This window comes from Pithys albifrons, chromosome 4 (assembly GCF_047495875.1).
Source record: "Pithys albifrons albifrons isolate INPA30051 chromosome 4, PitAlb_v1, whole genome shotgun sequence".
Taxonomy (NCBI): Eukaryota; Metazoa; Chordata; class Aves; order Passeriformes; family Thamnophilidae; genus Pithys; species Pithys albifrons.
Window position 1 is genome coordinate 69,065,832 of NC_092461.1, and position 11,599 is coordinate 69,077,430.

An 11,599-nucleotide genomic window follows, 5' to 3' on the forward strand; every position below is an offset into this window, starting at 1 on the left:
GATCAATCACATTATTACTGCCTATGAAGGGAGCTTAAATTATTGTCTGCATGTGAGCAGTGTAAATTTAGACTTGCATTAATTCTGAAATTAAGACAACTCCTCACTATGCAAACTGTATAGGGAACTTGGGTTCCAGCTTTGGAAGCCCTGAACCTCAGCTACATTCAACAAGGTTAAAAAAGCATTTTCCTTGTCAGATATTAAGTGAATTAATTTTCTTAATTTAAGGTACTCCACATTGGGAGCAAACTAGACCAGTATTACAAAAATCCCTAGAGAACTAGTTTACTAGGAATTTACACATCAACCCGTTTTTCATAAACTTGTCCATATTCATAGATTCCAGCCCAGATAGGAAAAACCTTCCAGGAGACAGAATGATTCTTACAGAGGCTGGAGAAAAGTACAAGGGGAGACAGATTTGGGCATCTGTGCATTCAATGCAAAATTGCTTATCTGTTCAGATTTGTATCTAGTGTGTGCAATTCTGAATTAAGTCCACAGGCACTTTTCGAGGAGTGTTCAGTTACTCTGATAAGCACCGAAACCATTGCTCAAAGGGCCCTCCAAGCTGCTAGGCATGTGTCTTGGGATCTACAAGGTTAATGAGTAAACAACATTGCTGTTGACATTTTTAACAACAAAAGCAACACCAGTCCAGGAAACCCGAGCCATGAAAAACCCCCTCATATAAACAGATGCAGGAATGATCAACACTTTTCCTGCTCCAGAGGCACATAAAACAACCAGATTTTCAAACCCAGAGTGGGCCAGACAGGATGACACTGTGAGAATGATTGAGCCCAGTAGTTCCCACCACAACAGGAGAGGCAAAAGGAGACCTCAGGAAGATGCAGATGTATCAGAGGAATATTAAGCAAAGAAGGCAGAATAAATCTGAGGATAGTTTGCTTCCATTGAGAAACTGTACTTCTTTAGACAATGCCATGCATTTCTGCTATAGAAGACCAAGATGAGCCATCTGGGAACTTAAGAAGTTCCTAATTTTCCTCTAATGGGTAAGAACTCTGTCAAGCCTGGACCTCTAACTACATCTTTTCATAGACAAAAAACATAACAATAAACTAAAATACAGACTGTGAGTTATGTAAAACTATTCCCATCTCATTACCTATCAGAAAATTTTAAAAAATAAAACTGCATATGGAATATTAAACTTGCCATTTTAGAAAGTATCTTTCTTATTTTAGATACAAGTAAATATAACAAATACTTAAAATCCAGGACTTGTGCAACAATTTCAAATTATTTAGAGAACTTGTGAGTGTTCAACAGTGCAAAATTAGTTTTACAATAGCATTTAAAATTTTAATATAGAAAATAATAGATAAATAATGGAATAATAGAAAATAATAAAAATTGTAATGGGAAGCTATCTTCATAATTGATCACTTTTATATGACTTCCTGGAGCACTAACATCAATTATGCTTTTATGTCAAAACAATGTTGGCACACTGCCAGTGCAGATTCAGAGCGGGGCCACTGATTTACTAATTTACTCCTTTTTGCAAATCAATGGATGGTACAGTCAACTTCTGATTGTCAAACCCAAATTCTATACGAACCTGTAAGTATAGCAATGACTGGCTGCAGTTGTCTCTCTCCCAAGAAAGAGGTGATTTGTATTATCACTATATAAAACAATAAGGTATGTGCTTGCTTAGAGGCTTTATTTTGATTGTAGTTTAACGTAGGTAAATAGTTTAATCAAGGAACCATTCAAAAGAATGATGTTGTTGATAACAACTGACAGGGCTTTCAGCATTTAGTGACACAAATAAATTTCTTTTCCTCAGCTGATAATGCTGTTCCAGCATTGGGTGCCTCTTGCTGTGTAACACACTGTTCCATATGAAAAACCCTTATCAAAACAGGATATCCAAGGCAATCATTTATCTTATGAACATGAAAACATGGCCCATATTCCTAAGTAAAGAGAATGGCTTAGATGCCAATGTTGGCTTTGAGTCTCGCATCAGTGAGCCTGACCCTCATATAAACAGCCCATCAGGAGGCTTTTTATTAAGGACTTATTAGAAACCTTGTCAATAACTTACTAGTACTTCTGATAATACTGTATTTGTTTTCTAGGAGACTTGTGTTTCTGATGAGATAAAATGAACAGGAAATCCTCTATAGCTTTGTCACTTTTTTCAGCAGTAAATAAAAATCCAAACAACTGATATAAAATACTGGCTGCTGTAAATAGAAGTGAAAAAAAAAGACAAGCATTGCATATTTTAAATAAAGGAACATACAGCCCTTTTTGGCCCTCTCCAATTATAAGATGATAAAAGATCACCTTTATAAAGTAGAATGACCGGATTTTGTGGAACGTGGCTGTTTTGGCTCCAAGGTATTTGTAGCGTTATAGTATCAGAGTCAGGATACAGCTGCCTTGTGACTAAGACATCGTTCACTGAATAAGTGCTATCCAATCCCTCAACGTCACCAGACATCTGTTTCCTGTTTTCATTCTTTCTTTCACTGTTATCATTTTATCCAAGTTACCCTTTCACCTGAAAACCATTTAGAAACCTACAGAAGCCAGCGCGTGCACGCATGTGTATCAAAGAAGTTGACTTTAAAAAAAATTGCTGAGAGTAATTTGTTCATTTTAATACAAAGAGCAGGAATGGAAACAAACTTGCCTTTCCCCCGTCTTCTCCTCCCCAAAATACACAATGATACATAAACACTTTTGTCTTCTGGTCTTCACTAAAATGACTAACTTCCTTCTTCACTTCCAGTTAAGTAGCTTTCCTGTTGAGTACCACCACCTCCACGAAATACAATTGTGAATTGATTCATAAAAACAGAAACATTATGGCACAAATAAGGGAAGGCAATAAATACTCTTCCCCCCCTCCAACTCCTTCCCAAATGGAAGCAGTAGTAATATTGTTATTGTAAAGATATTGTAATAACAAAAAAGTTTTTAAAAAAAAGGTATTGCTTGTCATTTAAGGTTCTAAACCAACAATCATCAGGATGCAGAACAGGATACATCTCAAGTGAGAAAGTCATTTACTTCACATTCAAGTTAACACCAACTGTACTTTTTTTTGGCACACCTTATTCTTAATGTGCCAAAAGTGTTGGACGCCTTATAAAATATGGCTGTTAATGCCACTAAAACCAAATTCCTGCTATTTGTAATCCAGTTTTATATTGCTGCTGTTTTGCTATTTTTTTACCCAGACTTAAACCACAAGCTGGGAGAAGGACCACTACTGATAGCACCTAACACACATTAACAACAAACAATAGAGGTTGAAGAGAGAGTTGTCCAAAATTAGCGACTCCCTATTCTTAATCGCTTGATTTCAGATTATTTAATCATAATGAGAACAGAAGACTTGCTTTATTTTGTTTTGTGACTACAGATGCTCATATTAATTGACAAGGCTGGTTGTTGAGTGAAGAAAAAATCTGAGGTGGCTGACAAACACCAACAAAAATTCATCCACTTCTTTTTACTCTCTGAAAGAAAAGGGTTTGTTTAAAAATCCTCACCCATTAAGGTACACCAGCAAAATACAGGTGTTACACAAGAGAAACAGGAGATTCTGGCACACAGAGGACCTTCCCTATGAGATAGGATGGTTCGGCAGCTACAGGAAACTCTGAGTAGCATTTCCAAAGGCTCATGAAAACTGGAAAACAAGACAACTTCTTGTGTTCTGGTCTCCTGGACTGTTTCCTGCATTCTAAGAACCAAATTATTTTAAAGCCAAATTCAGCTTCCACTAAACCATGCAATTATGAAGCAGCTCATTAACTTCTGAGAAGCCAGAGCAAGTTTTGATAGATTAACCTGGTCTCTTCTTTCATCCTTCGTCACTGTCTGTTTCATTATCCCAAAGGTCCAATTCCTAAGATTCTGCATGAAAACCAGAACACTCTTGCACAGTAACAATGTAGTACTCTGGACAGATTGATAAAACAAACGTTTGCTGGAAAATATTTTTCAACACTGTATGAAGTTGATGTGATTAAAATACTGTTTTCTGTAAAAGCAATTTGTTCATGACTTTTTACATTTAAATTGTTTTGACCACTGCCACAGATGCAATCTGTGATCAAGGTGAAAACTGAATCCTAACTGTGTACTCTGTCCATCACATTCCCATCCTTCATAATCTGCTGTCATTGCCATTCACTGACTGTGGATTCTCCTATGCATTTTTACTAAGGACATTACATTTGTGTCGGGACAAGTTTTAAATTCTGTTTGAATAACAAAAGTCTATAGCTATCTTTCTCCCCACCTCTAAATTTAGATAAAAAGTTGTTTTAAACTGTACACCCTGACCTTCTCAATTGCATATGAAGAAGTAGGACAAAAATCAAGAACTTCTCAAGTTCCAGTGCTATTCATGGCAACGGCAAAATCCAAAACACAGCTATGGAATTGAAGAGGTTAATGAAATATTTTGTCCTTTGTTATTTCTCCTTGTTTTTATTATTCCCCAACCAAAACCAGATGGTCTGTCTCTTAGAGACACATTTCTTAAAACATATACTTTTATGCAATATGATTGCAAAACTAGTATTAGTTTTGCACAGCCATGTTTCTGATTTTAAATTGAGGAGGGGAAATACAAACTAATCAATAGGTCAAATTACTCTTTGGAATTATTCTCTGAAACAAATGCAACACCAAAACCTTTTTGTCTGAAAAAATAACTGGCAAATCATCACAAGAGAAAGTGCTCAAACCCACACTTTATGTCAGACTCTATATTGTTTTCAATTTTAAGACTTTTGATGCACTGTATTATGACAATAAAAGAGTTGAGAGCTACACCAGAAGATTACATGAACAAAAATGTATGTTTGCCTAATATAATAGAAGCCTTAAAAAAACAAACAAACAACACACCACTTCTACCCATTATTTCATACCCAGATGTTTCCTGTACACCTGCAGTTGTCTCCAGTCCTGAATTCATGTGCTATAGTATTTCAACAGACTCTCATCAGTTGGTTTTAGAATTTTCTTGTCTGCCAGGTTTACAATCCATCCTGGAGCAAGACCAAAAAATATCTGTCTAGGATCCTTGCGTGCACTTAACATCTTAAAGAGTTCATCCTTAGTTATGTCTGGTAAGACATAGCCATATTTCTTGGCAAGTTCAAGCCTGGCTTCCGCAACCTTAGATGGATCGGCCAGGTAACCACGATTCCCGGCATCTGTGTAGTAACGGACCAGGTCTTCAGGTGGAAGCATTCGCTTTGGAATAGGCTTGCCACGCAGAAAGAACACTATTGGCTTACATAAAATTTCTGTGGGCAAACACGAGAGAAAATTAGTTACTCTACTTTATAATACATATTTAAAAACATTGAATGATACCTTCTTATTTTGTACTAAATAAATTATTAAACTTATATTAAAATAAGTATCAGGCAAAAAGCCAAATCTCAAGAATACTCTCATTCAGAATGAGACAGTGGTTTGCAAGTTCCACTTAACGAAACAAACAACTCTATTTTAATTGATATTTATAGTGTCAATTTGGATGACTCATTAATAAGCACAACTCATCTAGGTACTGCCATTTATTTAAAGGACTATTCCAGGTTTGACTCAATGCTTTTGCACAGCTATTTACACAGTGTTCCAACAAATACCAAATTTAGTGCTTCTGTAAGTATTTTAAGTAAAGTATCAAGGGCATATGTATCTATTCAATCCTTTGTGGGACTATCCTCTCCTCCTCAAGTTTTATTGATTTTGGCAAATTAAATATTGATTGGAAATAAAAAGAACTTGTGTCACTCCAGGGTAACATATTTTGCACACTAAAAATGTCTATTCCTCTTTTTCCCAGTCTCATTCACACATGAAAGCTCCATTATTGACAATAAAAACTGCATGAATGAATGTTAGGCAGGATGCAGTCTCAAGCAAAGCAAAGCCTCATTCTTCAGTGAAAGTGTTCTGAAAACAATAGCCATTTTAACTGGAATGATTCTGAGCTTCTGTAACTTACTTACTTCCTCACTTCAACTGGAAAAGCATTTTAAATTAAAAATTATAAGCATCCACAGTGATGTGGTTTCTAAAACTATTTTTCCCTCAATTTTCTTAATGTTATTAAAGATATGAAACAGAAGACAAAAATTCCAAGAAACAATGTTTTTAGTTCCTCTATTTAAAAAGCTACTCACATTTCTTTTGCTGGTTGATTGGTAAATGAGCTACTAACACTGGTAGGACTAAGCAGGTGAATGCTTAAAAAAAGCAAAATTGAGGATGCATCACCATTCATCATTGGGGCTAGAACTAGATGATCTTTAAGGTCCTTCCCAATCCAAAACATTCTATGATTCTATAAATATTTGGGTAACTATGTGTTTTTGAAACATTTAGAATGGAAGAGGTTAAAGACTTTGTATTAAAAACTGTGCTTGAAACTTTGATTTGGATAATTTAATCTTTGTACATTCAAACAAACAGAAAAAAAAACAAGGGCAGAAATTAAAAGAAATTCTTACCCAAACTCCTTGGGTCATAGAATGATGTTGTTACAACTCCTCCATTTTTCTCTATGGCTGCAATTGCTAATTCGGATGCCCTTTGCACTTCAATATTTACTTTCGCTGAAAAAATATCAGCACCCTGTAAATTTCAACACATATTAGAGAAACACCGAAATGAATATCTTAAGAGATACATTTATGCTTCTCTGAAAAGTTGTAAGAAAATTAAATCCTGCAAAACATCATAATTTGACTGCTCCCTGTCCCAAGATGGGTAGCCAAATTGTCTCAATCACCTGAGTTGAATGAAAACGACTTTGCCTTTCCAAAATCTTCATACATTTCTTTCAGTACATTTTAGTCTTCTGTTGTAAAATACTTGTTCAGCCTTCTGGTAAGTGCTGCTTAACTCTCATTTTTGCAGCCTCTCACATATTGAAACCTCCTCTTTCGTTTTGTTTTTTTTTTTTTTTTTGGCTGACACACAGTGCCCTCTAGTGGATTTATTATCCACAAAAATTCCATAGCAAACTTGGAAAGCAAAGACGCTTCCAAAACATGGGAATGACAATCTAATAGCCTGGGATGGAAAACCTGAAGTAATAGGTGTGTTGTATCCATACCTCCTCCACCAGCTGGACACCGTAATCCCTCTTGAGAGGTTGCACTTTTACACCCTTGGCATTAGTGAGCTGCGTTAAGTCAATTGGTTGTGTGGGGTCAACTCTACCCAAATCAATCAGGTACTGCAGCCTCTGAAGACTGAGTGGTTGATACTGACGTCTGCAGCTGGGGAAGAGAAAAAACAAACAAATAAAAACCAACCCAAACAAAACAATGAGAAATTTACAGATAGAAAGCTGTAATAGCAACTGGTCAACTGGGATATTCCATTTTCTATTTACTCCTAGAACTACCAAGTAAATGTTTAAAATACTCCCATCCGTAGGTAAAAATTTTAATTTAATGCAAATACAAGCCCTAGTTATAGCCCAAGACTCCACTATGCGTTCAGGTTTGCTCACACACTCCCATCTCCAACATGATACCAATTGTTTTGCTGTTGCTGAGTTCAATTTACTCAATAATACCTCTCTACCTGCCGACTCGTCTAAGGGAAGCAAAAAATACTAAGAAATTAAAGTGCCAACATCTCCTGGTAAGCCAACAAGATTGTAACTAACTACCACCTTCAACGTGAATCCAGCCCGGGAGCTTCACTGATACACAGTCAGAAAAACAAACATCCCCTCTTTTCCTATACAAATTTAGTCAAAGACTATCAGCTAAACCCTGTATGTGCTCCTACACAGCTTATATCCAACAAGAGTTTTCAGTCCATTATGTGACTGTACCCAACATCTCAAAAGTATTGAGTGGAATCTTCCTCAAAACACCACCAAGGAATAGAAATATTGGGAAAATATGCATTAACCCACATACCCAAACAGAGTTGGAATCTCCTGTCAAGAGCCATCAGCTTCAGCAGAACCTATTTTAGCATTTTCTAAAGTTCCAAGTTAACTAGACAAGTCCCTAGAACAGTTTTCCCAGTGCTGGTGCCTATGTCTGCTGCACACCATTTATGCTGGTGCTCAAAACTTTCTTCTCCAATCAGTCTGACTCTGCTGCTACTGGAAATCTGTGAGTAGTAGCAGAAAAACTGGGAAGCAGCTGATCTATTATTGCCAGGCTACATAAGAAAGACAAACAAGAGAATTTGCACTGTCAGACAGTTCCTAACAGAGCAAAAGTTCAAGAAGTGAAGCAACGCCATTGCAGACAGAGAGAAGTGAGGTGAAGATAAACAGGCAGAAATGCTGTTCAGGGAGCCTCAATAGCATTTCTTGAGTGCAGTTACCATGTTCGCAACAGAAACATCTATAATAGCCTGACACTGAAATTTTGCAAACAACTACAGAGTACATTTTTTGTTCCTACATGTCGTCAGGTGTGGTTAAAAACAGCAAGACCCTAAGAATTTCTCATCACTGCAGTGGCTCTGATTTTTGCTGTTGGTTATTTATGAACTTGTGACCATTGTTAACATAAGAAACCAAATGTTTGCGTTCAGCAGCATTTCCTTTGCAGGACTGTGGATCTACATGCTGTTTCAAGCTACTGAATGTGCTTCTTGTTTACTCTTGTAATAATCCAATCAAACAGGAGGAGACGACCATACCTGGAAATAGAATTTGAATCACACTTCAAAGCTATTATGTCAGAGAAAACCTTTAGATACTGACACAGGTTTGTCAGTTCTACGGCATGCAGGAAGAATGGAAATTTAAAAACGCACAGTTATTTGATGAAGTTGCATCAGCAAATGGCACATGTAATCAAACTGGAAGTGAACAAGTCACAAACAAATACACATTAGTCTTTTTGTTCTTGAACTGTGTGATAGATGTGGCATGGTTTTGTTACTATTGCCTGTGACAGCATTGTATGAGCACAAATATTTTCAAAAACCAGATATACATGCTCAGCTTTTTCAGTTAGGCCTGTTTTGGCACATTAGATTCTGGCTTCAGGAGAAAGGTCAAGATAAGCAGACAATGATTAACTTCCAAGTAAATGTGAAGAAACATACCTATGCCCCTCATTAAACCCATATTTTGGTATGGCCAAGTAAAATGGAGTTTGACCACCCTCAAAGCCTAATCGGGGACGATTTCCTCTTTGTCGTTCTCCTTTGTGTCCTCGGCCACACTTCCTACCCCTGTATCTTCCACGACCACGTCTTCTCTCCTTGAAAACAAGCAATGATACATTTAGTCAACTACTTCACAGATAATTATCTATAAAACATAAGATTTAGAGACATAACTGAGCGAAATGCTGATTCTTGAAGAAAAATTAAGAGAAAGATCCTTTCTAAGGGGAAAAATATAGAAGTAGTTAAGGTGACTTTCGCAGAGCAAAGCTCTAGGCAGGCACCACAAACAGTCTGGGGACAAGTCAGCTTCCTTTGATGGCAGGGACGGTTGTGAGTCTACTACAAACCTGCACTTCAATTCCATACCATTTACCAGCTCTAGGGAGTCCTGGGCACCCAGAGAAGAGTGCTGCTGTCAGGGCTCTATTCCTGTGGTTTTCGCCCTTGAATCTCATCCCCCTGTTCACTGATTCTCCTCTCAAACCAGGAGGGTTTCTTTCTGGTTTCCTTTCACTTCTCTACCACTTTATACGGAGACAGGGAAGCCAACACGAAGTTTTGTTTACAAGAAAGCAGTAGTAACCAGAATGCTAGCTAGCATCACGTTCCTTTTCTTTGTAAGCCTTCGAACCTTCCCCTTCCAAACATATTACCCCATCTCATACCCATGTGATGTTAAAGGCCTTTTATAATTTCCATCCGTCCCTAAGGTTTGGCCAGCACCACTGATCCGCCAGCTCTCGGCGGGGCCGGCCACACACACAGGGCATACAAAGGGTTGTGGCAGGTCCAACACACACACAGGGCATAAAAAGGGTTGTGGCAGGTCCAACACACACAGCAGTGTCTCCCACTCCTTTGCCTTTCCACTCTGCTTCATCTGTCCTTCTGCCACCCCCGGAGGCAAACCACGCCCGGCAAGCTGCAGGCACTCACCGGCTTTTTGGAGCCGGGGCTGGGCCTCAGGTTGGCCAGGCTGACTCTGGGCAGCGAGCGCAGCAGCTCCAGGGCCCTGCTCCCGCCATTCCCGCTCATGGCCGCTCCTTCCAAGGGCGCCCGCAGCGATCGCACCCGGCCCAGGCGCTTTACGGCGCGACCGTAAAGCGCACCTCCCGCTCCTTCCCAGCAGTGTCGCGGGCCGGGGCGGGCCCGGCGTGTTCCCGGTGCCGGAGCTGAGGATCCCAATGGAGCGGGCAAAGGGCACTCCCTCCGTGTCGCTTTCCAGCACCTACTGTGGCATTACTCACATAGCCCTCGGCCAAGTGTATCCAAGCTGAGCCTTTCAAGCCTCCAGGCTGCGTGGAAACCCGACTGGCTGCTGGTGCATTGAACTCGGCTCCAAGTGGTGTGTGTCCTGTGTCAACACAGGCAGTTCTGAGCCGGACACTTCCTGGAAATATCCATTACGATTAGAGACTGTCGTAGTTTCACCCCAGCCACCAGCCAAGCCCCACAGAGCCGCTGGCTCTGCTCCCCACCTCGGCGGGATCGGGGAGAGAATTGGGAGGGTAAAAGCTGGAAGGCTTATGGGGTGAGATAAAGGCAATTTAACAGGGAAAGCAAAAGCCATCCAAATAGGCAAAGCAAAACAAGGAATTAATTCACAGCTTCCCAGTGGCCCAGAGGTGTTCAGCATCTCCAGGAGAGCAGGGCCCCATCACAGGTAACAGTGATTTGGGAATGTCCCCTCCCTTCTTTCTTCTTCCCCCCACTCTGTATACTGAGCATGATGTCATATGGTCTGCAATACCTCTTGGGTCACTTTGGGTCACCTGTCCCAGCTGCCAGGCACCCCCAGCCTCCTCACCGCCATGGCAATATGAAAAGCAGAAAAGGCCTTGGCTCTGTGTAAGCACTGCCGAGCAAGAACAGAAATGTCTCTGTATTATCAACCCCGTGTTCAGCACAAATCCAAAACACAGCCCCATACCAGCCACTGTGAAGAAAATTAACTCTGCCCCAAGACCAGCGCTGACCAAGCCAGAGACTTTCCTATTCCTGTTGCAGTATTTGATCACATGTATTATTTCAATCTTGTAAATTTAAAAGTGGACCTACTGGAAAACCATAAAGCAGTTTCAATTGTATATTGGTCTGGTGGGAAGGGAGGGAAGGGTGCAGGCTTACTGGAATTGTAGAAGCTGCTGCTGAGGAGTTACAGAGCAGAAAGGACACTTCCTGCTGTGAAAGTCAGCCAATACTCCTTGGTGTAATATTCCTGCTTTCCATCCTGAAACTTCTGATGGACCAATACCTTCTTCCATGTTGAATGTCTGCTTCAGATTGGAGGACATTAGAAAATTACAATGTAACAATAAACAAGATGTGGGTACAGACAAACAACTCATTTTAGCCTTTAAGACAGGGAAAAATAGATAATTTAGAGAACATTTTGCTCATAAAGCTCTCCCTACTTTAAAGAGAA

At 39.5% G+C, this 11,599-nt stretch overlaps 1 protein-coding gene across 1 annotated transcript; it reads right to left on the reverse strand.

Annotated features, from left to right (window-relative positions):
* Positions 1–2,624: 2,624 nt before the first annotated feature.
* Positions 2,625–10,546, reverse strand: MRPL15 (mitochondrial ribosomal protein L15). The gene is made up of 5 exons (XM_071554531.1): positions 10,111–10,546; positions 9,109–9,266; positions 7,139–7,304; positions 6,531–6,654; positions 2,625–5,315 (listed from the first exon to the last, which is right to left on the reverse strand). The coding sequence occupies exons 1-5, from the start codon at positions 10,207–10,209 to the stop codon at positions 4,978–4,980; spliced, it is 885 nt and encodes a 294-aa protein (XP_071410632.1). The 5' UTR covers positions 10,210–10,546; the 3' UTR covers positions 2,625–4,977.
* Positions 10,547–11,599: the final 1,053 nt, after the last annotated feature.